Source organism: Metarhizium acridum (genome assembly GCF_019434415.1).
Source record: "Metarhizium acridum strain ARSEF 324 chromosome Unknown scaffold_452, whole genome shotgun sequence".
Taxonomy (NCBI): Eukaryota; Fungi; Ascomycota; class Sordariomycetes; order Hypocreales; family Clavicipitaceae; genus Metarhizium; species Metarhizium acridum.
The window spans coordinates 1-13,791 of record NW_027094037.1 but is presented as its reverse complement, the minus strand read 5'-3'; the positions used below and the strand labels follow the sequence as shown (position 1 = coordinate 13,791).

General features: G+C 40.7%; 6 protein-coding genes across 6 annotated transcripts in view; 2 read left to right on the top strand and 4 right to left on the bottom strand.

Annotated features, from left to right (window-relative positions):
• J3458_017967 (Nonribosomal peptide synthetase) overlaps positions 1–372 on the top strand; it is a 32,303-nt gene extending 31,931 nt beyond the window's left edge. The window contains exon 5 of the mRNA XM_007810911.2: positions 24–372. Within this exon, the coding sequence (XP_007809102.2) occupies positions 24–200 (177 nt within the window). The 3' untranslated portion in view covers positions 201–372. The remainder of the gene's footprint in view (positions 1–23) is intronic.
• Positions 373–2,444, bottom strand: J3458_017966 (uncharacterized protein). Its single transcript, XM_066121135.1, has 2 exons — positions 1,840–2,444; positions 373–1,736 (listed from the first exon to the last, which is right to left on the bottom strand). Exons 1-2 carry the CDS (start codon positions 2,202–2,204, stop codon positions 548–550), a joined length of 1,554 nt encoding a protein of 517 aa, XP_065973833.1. The 5' UTR covers positions 2,205–2,444; the 3' UTR covers positions 373–547.
• Positions 2,445–2,774: 330 nt separating this feature from the next.
• J3458_017965 (uncharacterized protein) lies at positions 2,775–3,061 on the top strand (the record flags this gene model as incomplete). Its single annotated transcript, XM_066121134.1, has 2 exons — positions 2,775–2,798; positions 2,864–3,061. The coding sequence occupies 2 exons, from the start codon at positions 2,775–2,777 to the stop codon at positions 3,059–3,061; spliced, it is 222 nt and encodes a 73-aa protein (XP_065973832.1).
• Positions 3,062–3,488: 427 nt separating this feature from the next.
• On the bottom strand, positions 3,489–4,154 carry J3458_017964 (uncharacterized protein; the record flags this gene model as incomplete). Its single annotated transcript, XM_066121133.1, has 1 exon — positions 3,489–4,154. The coding sequence occupies one exon, from the start codon at positions 4,152–4,154 to the stop codon at positions 3,489–3,491; it is 666 nt and encodes a 221-aa protein (XP_065973831.1).
• Positions 4,155–5,026: 872 nt separating this feature from the next.
• J3458_017963 (uncharacterized protein) lies at positions 5,027–5,344 on the bottom strand (the record flags this gene model as incomplete). Its single annotated transcript, XM_066121132.1, has 1 exon — positions 5,027–5,344. One exon carries the CDS (start codon positions 5,342–5,344, stop codon positions 5,027–5,029), a length of 318 nt encoding a protein of 105 aa, XP_065973830.1.
• A 2,306-nt stretch (positions 5,345–7,650) lies between these two features.
• J3458_017962 (uncharacterized protein) lies at positions 7,651–9,626 on the bottom strand. The gene is made up of 2 exons (XM_007810908.2): positions 9,163–9,626; positions 7,651–9,101 (listed from the first exon to the last, which is right to left on the bottom strand). Exons 1-2 carry the CDS (start codon positions 9,599–9,601, stop codon positions 7,981–7,983), a joined length of 1,560 nt encoding a protein of 519 aa, XP_007809099.2. The 5' UTR covers positions 9,602–9,626; the 3' UTR covers positions 7,651–7,980.
• Positions 9,627–13,791: the final 4,165 nt, after the last annotated feature.

Sequence of the window (13,791 nt, the reverse complement as noted above, 5' to 3'; positions counted from 1 at the left end):
ACAGCTGACTTTGAGAGTTGCAGTATGATATTTACATTAGAGGAATATATGAAAAGGATGATCTTTCTCTTGTGCTGGAGTTTTGGGAGGAACGCATTTCCCGAACTCAAGGTGTGGATGTGGCGAGATCATTCAGTGCCGCGATTTCGTCCATCATCTCCCAGCCAGAGCAGGACATTCGTCAGCTCACAATCATGTAAGGTTAAGGGAATGGTTTAATAGCAAGTTTGGGGTTGTTTTCTATTTGTGTGGTGTTGTACATTTCTTCTTGTCGCTGGATGGTGGTGGATAAGAGCAGGGTGACTAGACGTTATGTTTCTTTTTGTTTTATGCGAAGTTGAGTTATTTGAATCGAGTCATTTATGTAGATGGTGTGATTTAGAAGATCTATAAGAAACATTTCTGTTACTTTTTCAACTTGCGATACAGGAACGCATGATCTGAATCCCTATACTAATATTATAGGGTAGGTTTAGATCACCGAGGCCCGCCATCTCTCAAGATTTAGTGCCTGCAAAAGCTAGGCTGAGACTACCAGACCTGGCTTCTAGACGTTTCCTTTATTTGTCTTCTGAAACCAAATTAGGTCATCCAAGTCCTCGTCCAACTGAACGCCTATATGGGTTGCGGATCCATCGTCACCAAACCGGAATTCAGCTCGAATTGGATCATTCAGACCCTCAGTCGGACAGCACAGGTAGGCCACAAACTTTGTCTGCTCACATACGTGTTTGAAAGTTAGTGTGAAGGCAAAAGATCTGTCATTGGCATCGATAAAGAGCTGGTCATCCTGAACTTGTACGTTGATGCCGCGGTAGCCGGCATGCCAGTAGTAGCCAGTGTAGGCCTCCAACGGGCGCTCATGCGACTGGCATTCCTTGATATCGGGGAAGAAAGCCTGCCAATCTGGCTCGTCCTCGTCTTCATTATTGCCCTCGACACCACCCTCTTCATCATGATCATCATCACCATGAAACATCTTGATTTCTACCTTTTCCCAATCCAATCTCTGGTCCTTGGGCAGGTTCAACGCATCGTCAATCAATTCGTGCGTCAAGGCCGTGAAAATGGTGCAGGCGCCTTCGGCGTTTCCAAACACGACACAACCAAGTTTGAGCTCGGGCATAAACATGTGTGTGGTGCTACAACCAGGTATGCCCCCGTCGTGCGCGACAATGTTGTAACCTCGGTAGTGGTGCAGATGCCATCCCGAGGCGTAGATTCTCGGCGATGAATATGGATAGGGTTTCTCCAAGTCCAGGCCTACTATTGTCCTTGGTTTCAGGATACCCCTGTAGATGTCTTCCGTAAAGGGCCCGTCTCTATTCAACATGGCTTGGACATACTTGATGTAGTCGTTTACGCTGGTGACGACGGAACCAGCGCCCTGGCCCTCTGGGCAGTCTGGATAGTCAAACGTGAGGTATTCTTCCCTGTCTTCATCCCAATAATGCCCTGGGGTTAGACTGTCCCCAAAGCCCTTTTCACGGGCTTCTTTAGGCTGAAGAAAGGACGACGTCATATCCAGAGGTTCAAAGAACTTTTGGCGCAGAAAGTCGGCAAATGGTGTTCCGGTCTTTTTCTCCACGAGATGAGTGACTGCGGTATACATGGCATTACAGTAGATGTACTTTGTACGGATTGGTGCTGCAACGAGCAGGTTGCGGATATTTCTGGTTACGGAACAAGCGTCATCGGGCTGGTCCGCGTTGATGCCGAAATACGAGTAGTCGTTGCTATTTGGAGCATTTTAGTCTTGTTCCCAGAGTGACGGCATCTCTTTTTCTTCTTTGGAAAGGTTAAAAAAAAAAAAAAAGAAAGAGAAAAAAATCCACTTACGATGAAAGTCCAGTTCTGTGGCCCAATGCGTCATCAAGAGTCACTTCATCGTAGTCCTTGCTGGGCATGGCAAAGTCGCCGGGAAGAAGGTCCGACATGCGCGCGTCGTACTTGACCTCTGGATACTTTTCATCATCGTCCACAAGCAAGGCCACCGCGGCAGCCGTGAGCGACTTGGAAGCTGACGCAACATCGAAGAGTGTATCAGTCGTCATGGGCCTTGGCGGGTCCAACGAGGCACTTCCGTAGGCTGCCGACGCAACTTGGTCATTGTGCACAATTGCGATGGCGAGCCCTGGAGTGTGGTGCTTCTTGATGAGCTGCTCTACGCGCGAGGCAAACTCTGGAGAGCGGAAGAGATCCATGATGGCTATGCGGGAACGGGTGAGTGATTGAATGTACGGCCTCCCGCGACGTCTTTGCGCGCAAGGTTCAACTTGGGTCAGGAAAAGTTGAGCGGTCCGGCGTGACTAATTGTGCCGTTGGTTCGGAAAGACACCGAGCGTCTGTGCCAGTATGCATTTGATCGAATCGAACCCCGTCTCACCTCACTTTTGCCCGACTTCGCCTCGCCTCCTCCTCACCAGGCACAAAGGGGAAGTCGCCGCTGACTGCGTGCAGCAGCGTGAGGCAGGTCAGGACTCGGAGCCTGACCTACCAGACCAGACCTTATGTAATGTGCTCCGGCCCGCCCCCGCCTAATAAAGCTCAATCTCACTTGACCGCCTTTAAATTCTAATCCTCCTTTCGATTCCTGTGACATCCGAAAGCGACCAGGCCCTCCGCCATTCCGAGTATTGGGATGAACGCTATTCCAAATCCGATGGCACGGCGCCGACGCACGAGTGGTTTCGCTCCTTTGGCGATTTGGAGCAGTTTTTCCAGATAACCTCTTCGAGGCCGACGGTCTAAAGTCAAGCGACAACCCGCTCATTATGCACCTTGGTTCTGGAGACAGTGTCCGTTGCCTTGTCGTCTATTCCCTAGCTTGCCTTGTCGTGCTGCTAACCAGCCATCGCTCCAGGTCATTCCGGTCGAACTGGCGTCTCGGGGCTACAAACGACAGCTTTGCATCGACTTCTCTCCCACCGTCGTTGACCTCATGACCGGACGCCACGCCGAAGTAGAAGGAATAGAATGGGATATAGACATACAGGTCCTTGACGACCCTGGCTCCTTTGATTACTACGGATACATGCTTCACAAGGAAGGTACACGGTAGACCAAACGCCTCGGGTAAATGGCATCGTCCGACATGGGAGTAAAGAATGCATGGGAAATAGCAAGATACTCATTTTCCCTTTTCGTGGAGGCTGAAAGCGTGCACTCATATGAGAAATGACGCATCCATGTATAACGCATCACCAAACATAAACCATCTATTCGAACAAGTACTGAACTGACACGACAAGTGGCAGCAGACTACATAGTTCCTTCAGCATCTTTGCTTGGTCCTCGACTCTCTTCATGGTGTTGACGTGCTTGGTCAGAAAAAGCTTCCCATCCGTTTGATCAATCCCAACTGCGCAGGTCACGTCTGCCAATCCCTCAACAATGAGAACCCTATATAGCGCTGCGCTGCCTCCTCGAATGGCGGTGCAAAGCGGCGAGTATCCGGCGTCGTTTCGGCCGGTGGCATCAGCCTTGCCTTAACTCAAGAGGAGCCTGACGAGGTTCACCGTCTCGGCCTCGCCCCCGGGACTCCTGTATATGAGATCGACCAGAGAGGTGTCGTGCGCATGGTCCCTAAGATGAACCACTTCGGGCCACCACTGGATGAGGATTCGGAAAACTTCAGTGTTACCGCCCCTCGCGGCAAGGTGGAACATAGTGTTGCCATCTTGGCTTGCATATGGTAGGTGCGGCTCGATGTTGGTCTGCTGGCACGGAGAGCGAACAATGTCGGCGTGACCCTCGCAGGCTGCCTCGCCAATAGATTGGTGGGTGCCCAAAAACTGGTTTCCGCAGCTCAATTTCCGATGCACCGCTAGGATTGATCTTCGCAGATCACCATCTCTCTCGGCCGCAACAAAGGGCTTTTTGACCAGCGCGAGGCATCCACTGCGAGCTGCGAGGCACAACATGCCGTTGCCGTGGTCTAAGAGGTCTTCGCGCAGCTCTCGGACCAGGAAATCAAATACATCTCCCCATTCCCTTGGCGCGTTGCCTTGTGTTTCGACCGACCAAGGGCATCTACGTACGACCTCGTAGGAAAATGCAGTGTAGCACAGGCTTGACCGGAGGGCCTTGTGCTCGAGGAGGTTTTGATGGTCGGGATGTGGTCTCGCGTGATAACATGTGTAACGGCAGTCCATGCCGAGTCTTTGGCAAAGTCAGGGCCGTGGAGGTCAAGCCTGAGCAGGTCGGCCAGGGATGCTGCCGGGCCAAACATGGCGGTGTCGACCAGAGGATCAAGATGTGGCATAGCCTCGGGGAAGTCGTATTCAGCAACATAAGAACAGTTCGGCCGTCGCCACTGTTCTACCCAGTTCTCTAGCCGTCGAGAATCCTTTCGGCATAGAGCAATCAAGTCTAGAGGATCTGGGCGCCTTTCCGACGACACGGTGGAGAGGTGACATGTCCAGTACGAGGCAGCCTAGGCGAAAAATTCCCAAACCGAGCTCAAACGGGTCGAAGCCTTGATTCGACTTTGAGCCAGTCGATGCGGAGGCCGTCAGACCTTGGTCGTCGTCGTCATCGAACACAATTCCATGGTGAAAAGCTCAGTGTCTTCAGAACCGTTCCCAAAACCTGACAAGAGGCTCGCCTTCTCACATTCCTCGAAGAGAAGTTATCTGATACAACCTCGTAGTAGGAGTCCGTTCAGCTCCATCATGCGCTCCCCGCTTTGCTGTCGCCTGCTCGGCTTCTCTTCGGAGCACCATCCCGACGGCGGAGCTTGAAGTATGAGCTCTTCGAGAGACTGATGGACGAGACGCAACTGTGGACGCTTCCCACCTCCCACATTTATGGTGCTGACAAAAGGCCGGGCGAGGTCAAACAAACCCACGCTATGAGGCTATGAGCAAGTTCTTCTAATGCTACCGTCCTCGGATTTGATGAAGACAGCGTGAGCAAGCTCTTCCGAGGTGAGAGGCTGCTGGGCGACCGCGAGCGTCTCGAGGGCCCGCTGCAGAGGTTCTTCCTTATCTGCAATGTCCGAGCAGGCCTTGTCGAATAGCTTTGATTACAACTGCGCCAGAGCCTTGGAAGAAGGAAGCTGGTCTACAGCGCCCTCCAGGCCCATGTGGTTCTTGATACGAAGCTTTCCGGTGTATTCCACCGCGCCATTTTCCAAGGCACTGGAAATAGCCACGTTGTCCATTATGCCATTGTTACTGTATTGCTTGACGTGTTTAATTTTTTCAACAAGCTCATCATATGCTTTCTGGGCCTTTTGAGCACCTTTAGACAACCACGCATCCTTGACTTTCCAACCGAGGCGTCCCTGGCAGTTTGAGTTCTTGTTCCAGAAGCTCCCCAGCCGGGAGTAGCCACGCCGCATTGCCTTTCGTGTCGTGACGTCTGGTTTCGATGTCGTCTCTAAAATGAAAAAAATCTGCCCGGGCGCTTTCAACCCCTCCGCTTAGTCGACCGCTCTTCGAAGTCCTCGTCATCCCGTTCAGCTCGATCCACTGCAGCCCTCTCCAGGTCAGTGTAGTTTGCTTCGTCTTTTGAACGTAGCTGTTCCGCAGAGCTAGATGATAACCTGTGTTTCCTTGTCACTCTTCTTGATTTGACCACACTACCAGTTACATTGGCCACTTTAATTGGTTCCATCTCCTTAGCTTGTTGGAGAATACTAAAGAGCCTACTATTAGAGATGGATATCGGTATTAACTCGTGTGGAGCCAGAGCATTGACTGTAGTGTAGTTTTGTAGTTTTGTAGTTTTTGTAGTTTCGAATATAAAAAATTATATTAAATCTAATAAAATACTTATAAGATTATAAGTTTTACGGATAAATAGTATAAATCTTCTACTATAAGCTAACATAAAAAAGTGGGTCCTTATAAGCTCTTATAAGCCTAGAACTGTAAAAACTACAAAATGTAGTTTTTATAGTGTAGTATAGTGTAGTGTGTTTTTAGAAAATTACATAATCTAGTTTTTAAGCTTATAATAAGCTAGAACGACCCACTTTTTTATGTGAGCTAATTGGTTATAATATTAGCTAATTTATGTATTTATTATTATAATTCAAGTATTTTATTAGATTTATTATTAATTATTTAAGCTTTTTTGAAAATTGAAAATGTAGTTTTCTTGTTAATGCTCTGTGTGGAGCAGATAAAGAATTAGTAGCAAAGTCGCCGAGTGTAAGCTTCAGGTATTTTTCCGCATTATGTGCGTACCTATCAACGGATCGAAACGTCTCTCTCGGTTAGCCTTAATACCTAAAATACTAACTGCTTTTACATACCTTATATGAAATGACTTCTTTAAATCCCAGTTCTTTAATATTATTATTTTTTATACGTGTATATTTTAAACGTTAAAGTGAAATAGTAGACTTCTTCCCTACGTAATTAATATTAATACTAATAATAGCTTTAATATCTCTGTTAAAATAAAGAATATAATTCTAGGTAAAGCTTTTTAAGGCCTTTATTATCTTAGAAGTAAAACACCTCTATTACGACGCCTAAATACTAGGTATTTGCGTGGCGGAATTATACGTTTAGTTAACGCCAAATAGTTTAAAATAATTTAGAATTACCCTTAATAAGTTAAATTATAGCTGAGCCTTTAATTCTAATTTTAAAAGTAAAAATACCCGTGTTATTAATAACTTATTATTCTAGGTAGCTATTTTAAGAAGCTAAACTTACAGATTAAGAGCTAGAATATTCGCTAAGAACACGTGTATAAGCGAAGGCATTTAAAGATAAAGTAGACCACGGTTTAGGTCGTAACTAAATCACCTAAATAATCGCTTAATCCTTTCTTAATATAATATATATAAATCTCGTTTTACTAAAACTTTAACCTAGCTTATAGGGTTATTAGTCTTTCTTAAAGCGTTTATCGTTTTAAGGAGACGAACTAACGCGCTGGCACTTAACGCGTTTGCGGGTTATTTAGGTCGTTTCGTGGGAGGCAGCGTTAAGGGCAGGGGACCTTAATAGTCGGGAGGCGTAGTACCAGAAAAATCCTGCACGAGTTAATGCTGCATCTCACGATGTGCGTAAGCTGTTTCGTTTTCGGCTATGGCAAAGCACCATGGATGTTAATAATAAGAGGAAGACTTGTGAAGAGGAGTTCTAAAATCCCCACTTTAATAAAGACGGGATATTTACTTCGTGTAGGTTATCGATTCGTTACCAAGGCTACACCACATAATAAATTCGGCAGAATTAGTATTAAAACTAATGGGCGAATATGTATTATAACTAGCTCAAGTAGCTCCAGATGCGGGTAGTGTAGCAGTTCTCGCGGCCAGGCTAGGCTAACAGCGGGTTTAGGGCACAAGTAGTTGGGACCTTGGGTGAGGCAAGGCACATCGAGGTAGCTAGAGTATCCATTTGAGCCTGGTGCTTTTACTACTTATTTCACAATTTCTAGCCGCCTTAGGGGCACCGACGAGTCGTTGTTGCATAGCTTCTAGTCCCATTTTTTACGGCGCCGTAGTGCTTTTAATAATATAAAGGGGTAATAAGCGGCCCTAACACGGCGCTAACGTAGCGTAAAAGTGGGTGATAAAGCGAACTAGCAGTTGCTATAGTTGCTTATATTACTATAAAACTCACTAAACTCGTACTTCGCTTCGTCTCTCTTTATCTTCTTAGTGTTTTCTTTGGGTAAAATTTTGTTACTTTAACTAATATTAGCAAAACGTTATAATACCTTGAAATACTATTATTTAATATCGTGTATACTCTCCCGATATTTATATTTAAACTTAAACCTACGTATAATAAGTACCTCTTAACGTGTGCACCGCACTTATTTAATGAGTATTAGCTATTTTCTCGGACTTTATAAGAAACGGGCACGCTCTACACTTGTAACTTGAACCCTCCTTTAACCGGGATTAGTGGTTACGGCAGTTAGCTGAGTTCGAAGTAAGAATAGGTTCCGCTCTATAAGTCTCTCACTCTAGCGCTGTCAAAACTAACTGAGAAAGACCGCCCCGAATCATTAATAGAAGGTTTGGCCTTGCTTAAACTTTTGCAGCTCCCAATCCACGTCTGCTAAGAACTCGCGGCTATTCCAAGGTGTAATATGGCTGACCATTTCAACTTGCTGAAAGAAGTCGTGCTGCAAAGAAATATCATTATTTTCCAGTCGTCTGCGTTTAGGTTCTCTTTTATCTTCCCAATCTGCTAATCTGATAAGCGCTGTGAAGTCATTCTGTGATAAATTATTTCTGGACAAGCTTCGAGCGGGATAGGTCGGTCGCGATCTTTTATTCGGGTCACCTATTTTACTAGCGCCTATTTCCGTTTCTCCAACCCCCGAGCTCGGGGTCGCGGGCAGGTCAGTTCTCGTAGTCAATGGCGTGCTTAGTCCCGATGAAGTCATCCTGCTTGTCGCAGGAGATATAGGATCCAAGTTTGGTCTTTCAGCGGCCATGTTTTCAATGCATGACATTTCGTAATGATGGCGGAGGGCTTTGCGATCGACATTTGAAGACACCGTTGCTTTTTGGCCGTTGAATCGAATCAGGGCATCATAGGGGACAAAAACACGAATGCGAAGTGTGCGCGGATGTATAGAGAAGAGGCGCGCATCAAAGAATTCATGAAGATGCTTCATAAGGAGGATACCATTTCTAGGGCTCCAGGTACTCCGCCATGCTTCTTGAAGTCGACGTGGACTTTCTTCGATCGGAACATCACCGTCAGCAAGCCCGCTGCTGACAGGATACAGATGGTAATGCTGTTGAGGCACAATGTGGCAAGCCTGAATACCGGGCCCTATTGGCGGTCCCGGACACCATGATTCTCCTTCGCCAGAAACGGCACAAGAGGTGGCTCTATTGAGACAGGAGGACCTAAAGTCATTCGTAACCCTCTTAGCCTCATCGATATCAATATTCATAGTTGCAGGTGCAAGCATGTCATCGAACTCGTCCGAAGCTTCCTTCGTCGGTGAATTTGAGCCCGATGCCGGCCGTTTAGGAGGAGACTGAGAGCGGGCTTTTAACTTCCGTCGGAGCGGCATAACAGCAAGTCTTGGATCAGATGGCGTTCTATTCGGTGGCAAATATCGAGCATCGCGACGGCGGACAGGGTTTGGAAGGTGTCGAGCGCATTTTGCTGAGAACGAGGTTGATAAGACTGCTCTACAACAACAAACCAGATGATGTTGCCGACTAACCTTGTAAATGAGAGTCTAGTGACGAGTTGGAAGGCATATGGCAGTCCTCGTGGTGCACAAGGTGGTATCTTACGACGTTCTGTTCTTTGGGGCGGAGTGATGCGAGGCTGGGCACAGGTTCATCCAGGTCCGACCCGGTTATGAAGCGCAAGCCAGATAAGGAGGAGCTAGTCAAATTGTCCGTATCAAGGCGGTAGAATGCGATATGAGACCAGGAGTCATGTTCGTTATCATTATCGTGGCTGTCGCCGCGCAGTTTGTCGTTCGAGAACTCAAAGCAGAGACGCAGTTCATCGCAAACATCGCGGAAGGTAATGAGGTCACTGCCACTAACTTGGAAGATTCCGGCAAAGGCACCCGAATCCTCTTCTTCGCCGATAGTGAAGTGTACATTCCAAGCGACAGCTCGCATTGACGGCGTCACCGCCGCGCTCGTCATAATTGCAGGGTGTTGAGACTTGAAGGTTACAATTATGTGTAGTTATTGCTAGTGCTAAATCTTGAGCGAACTACTAGCTTTTGCTGTTGACCCAGTAACGTGGAACGTTAACGCATGTCATGTGACGACGCGTTGTCGTTAAGCGCGGTCGTCTATCTACTCGTGCCACGTCCCACCTTAGGTAATTTAGCTATAAAAGCTCTTACCACCTATAGTAGTGCTTATTAGTAAGGCGGGGATTTTAGTAAGGCGGGTAAGTTAAGGTTATAATATATAAATACATGTGTTAACGGAATATAAGAAGGTATAATTATTTAGTAAAAGAGCGCGTTCTTTTTATTAATAGTTATAAGCCTAGTTAGTATAGTAGTACTAGTTCGCAATTTCACGTATCTCTTATCTAATTACCTTTAAGTTTAAATTCTACTAAGTGTAGTAAGTTTTTAGGGCTTTTTAGCTGCTACATTAAAATAACCCTACTACACCTAAAGCTAAGAGCTATAGGTACTATAAAAATAACGCTATAAGCCCTAGAGCTAAGAGCTATAAGAGGTGTTATTACTATTAAGTTAATATTTAGCTTATATTAATAGCTGTAATATAATAACTTTAATTTAAACTAAGGGGGTGTATTAACGGAATATAAGGAGGTATAATTATTTAGTAAAAGAGCGCTATTACGAGCGATACTACACGAGACACGAGACGGGACCGCACCGGTTAGAACAGGTATAACTCGTAGGTATAAGAAGAAGATAAAAGTATATAATTAGCTACGTAACTTAAAAGGTAATTAAAGAGATTAATATTTAAATATATTAACTAAATGTAACGCGTACACGAAGTTACCTGTAAAGAGGGATTAAATTAGGCACTACGTATAGGGAGTTACTTGTAAAGAGAAACTAAATTAGATTTACTTATATTTTAAAATAGAGTATAAATTCTTACTAATTTTAATTTAAATTCTATAAGTATTATTACGTGAAAAGCAAGTATAAATTAAAGCTAAAACCCTTAATAAATAAGTATAAAAGAATTATTATAGGCTAAAGCTATTAGCTTAAGCTTAAGCTAAACCTATTATAAAGGTAGCTTAAACTTAACCTCAATAATTTATAAGCTAAATAAAGATATTTTATTAGCTTAAACGCGACACATATATATACTAGTAAAAGTTTATTTATTAGTTTTCTTAATATTAATCTTAAAGGCTTTAAAGTTATAAAACCTTAATATTATTCTCTTTATTATTACTCTCTTAATTAAAGTTATTAAAACTTTATTATTAAGATATCTTTTTTAAGTTTAATATAATAATATTTTTCTTAATCTTTTTTAAGACTTTTATAAGGTTAATAACTTTCTTATTTATTTAATCTCTTATAACCTTAAAGTATTTAATAATTATATTAATCTTACACTTAATAATTAATTATTATAAATTATTATAAGTAATTAAATATTCTCTTAAAATCTTAGGTTATATTCTTTTTATATAATATTATATTTTAAATATAATTATATTCTTATTAATTATAGTTTATTTAATTAATATTAAATAATTATATTTTTATTAATTAATATAAGTGTTTTTTAAAATAAAGCTTTTAATTAGTATAATAGTATTTTTCTTTACTATAAATATATATAGTTTACCTTTACTTTTATAAAGACGTTAATCTAAGAATTTAAGATTATTATTCTTCTCTTTTATTACTTTAAGGTATACTTTAAGCTTATTTATAATTATATCTTATAGAATTTATAAAACTTTATTTACTCTTTTATTATTTATAATATAGCTTTTCTTTAATAAATATAATTAATCTCTCAAATATAATTTATAATTACTTTTAATTAAAGTTTTCTTTTTAAGTGCTATTATTTCTTAAATATAAATATTCTTTAATTTAACTTATTTTCCTATTATTTTATTTAAGTAATAGCTTATAAGTTCTTTAAAGTAATTAATTAAGAATATTAAATACGTATAATTATATTTCTAGTTTTTTATTTAAGATATATATAATACTAGAATATAATTAAACTTATAAGGGTAGTTTAATAATTAACGTACTTATTATTATCTCTTAATAAACTACTTAAAACGTTAGTTTTTACCTCTTATAAAAGAGTTAAATACATATAATATTTTACGCTTATAACTAAATATAAAGTATATTTAATAGCTTAAAAAGTATATAAACCTTATAAAGAATTATATTTTCTTTTAATATATATAAATATCTTATAAATTATATTAAACGTTATATATAATATTTATTAAAGTATTATTAAGTCTTTTAATCTTATTATTAATTAATTTATATAGTTTTTACTTAATAAGTTATTTAACTTATATAATAAATAAGTATAATATAATATTAAGAATCTTTTTAATTTCTCTTCTTATAATATAATCTATTATTATTAGTTTAAATTAATTTAACTAATAATTTAACTCTTTTTTAGCGTAACTTTTAGCTATAAATCTATAAATTTCTATTAAGTAATTATTTTATAACTCTAACCACGAGGTTCGCGGTAGTTGGCGCCGGATTCTAGGCAGTGAGCGGGGTTCTGCTGTGGTACCGTGAGGGCGGGCACTTAGGCTACTACGCTAGCTACTAGGGCGCGCTAGCTACTAGCTATACGGGCTCGCTTAATTAGGTAAGCGGTGAAAATTTTTTTTTTTTTTTCTACTAAGATTAAGGGTTACTTAGCTTAAGGGTAAGAGCCCTTTAAGGGTTAAGAGAGAGAATATAAGGTAGTTAGGGAACCCTATTTACTTGTAACGCGATTAATAACGTTACGTGAAATAGGGGCTTTAGGATTATATCCCTTATATCTTATATAACTAGAGAATAGAATAAGCTTTAATTATTATAATATAATTACCCTTACTTTAGCTACTTAACTTTTAGTCCCTCTTATAATCTTATAGAGAAGAGAGAGAGAAGAGAGAGAGAGGGGAGAGGGGAGTAAGGGTTACCTATAAGTCCTATAATTAGGGAGGAAAGGAAGAGAAAGAGAAAGAGAAAGAGAAAGAGAAAGAGAAAGAGAAAGTAGCTAGCCTATACCTTAACTTAACCTAATTAACTAGCTAACTATTATACTTTATTATAAAGGGGAGAAGGGGCTTAATACGCTTCGTGTAAAAGAAAAGGGTATTAATTAATACGTTATACTTTCTAAGATTATTATTATAATAAAGGGAGAGAGAATTAACCTATAAGAAAGAGCTAAGCTTTATCCTAAAAGCTATAAAGCGTTAAATGGTATTAATTAGTATATTACGCTTCCTTAAATTATTATTATAAATTAACCTGTAAGGAAGAGCTATATTTATACTAGAAGCTATAAAGCGTAAAAGAGTATTAACTAGTATATTACGCTTTTTAAAATCGTTATTATAGGAAGAGTTTTATTCTAGAAGCTATAAAGCGTAAAAGGGTATTAATTAGTATATCGCGCTTTCTAAGATTATTATTATAGTAGAGAGAGGGAGAATTAATTTACAGGGAAAAGCTATATTTATACTAGAAGCTATAAAGCGTAGAAGGGTATTAATTAGTATATTACGCTTTCTAAGATTATTATTATAGAAAGAGCTTTATCTTAAAAGCTATAAAGCGTAAAAGGGTATTAATTAGTATATTACGCTTCCTAAAATTGATATTATAGGAAGAGCTTTATCCTAAAAGCTATAAAGCGTAAAAGGGTATTAACTAGTATATTACGCTTCCTAAGATTACTATTATAAGGGAGGGAGAATTAACTTATAAGGAAGAGCTTTATCTCAAAAGCTATTTCTAGTATATCTTTTTCTACTAAAAAACGCTTATACACGTGGTTTACTATTAAGCTTATCCTTAAACGATTAAGAAGAACGCGTAATTAAGTAAGGATTAAAAGAAAGAGAGAGAAGCGTAGGGGGGTTATTTAAGCGAGTAAGAGAAGACACGCGCGCACGCATACACACATATACACATATATATACACATACACACACACATATAACACACACACACACATAATATATATATATACGGGCACGCACGCACGCACGCACGTATATAATATACACGCATATATAACTATAACTCTTATAATCTATTATATTATAACCTAAGCTATAATAAAACTAATATATAGTAATTAACTTAACTTAAAACTAGTATAATTAT

Bases quoted from the DNA above. Each gene is read 5' to 3' on its own strand.
- J3458_017966 (XM_066121135.1), bottom strand. From the start codon at position 2,204: ATGGATCTCTTCCGCTCTCCAGAGTTTGCCTCGCGCGTAGAGCAGCTC. The intron at 1,737-1,839 runs GTAAGTGGATTT...TGCTCCAAATAG, and splicing joins CACAGAACTGGACTTTCATC to CAACGACTACTCGTATTTCG.
- J3458_017962 (XM_007810908.2), bottom strand. From the start codon at position 9,601: ATGACGAGCGCGGCGGTGACGCCGTCAATGCGAGCTGTCGCTTGGAAT. The intron at 9,102-9,162 runs GTTAGTCGGCAA...CCTCGTTCTCAG, and splicing joins ACTAGACTCTCATTTACAAG to CAAAATGCGCTCGACACCTT.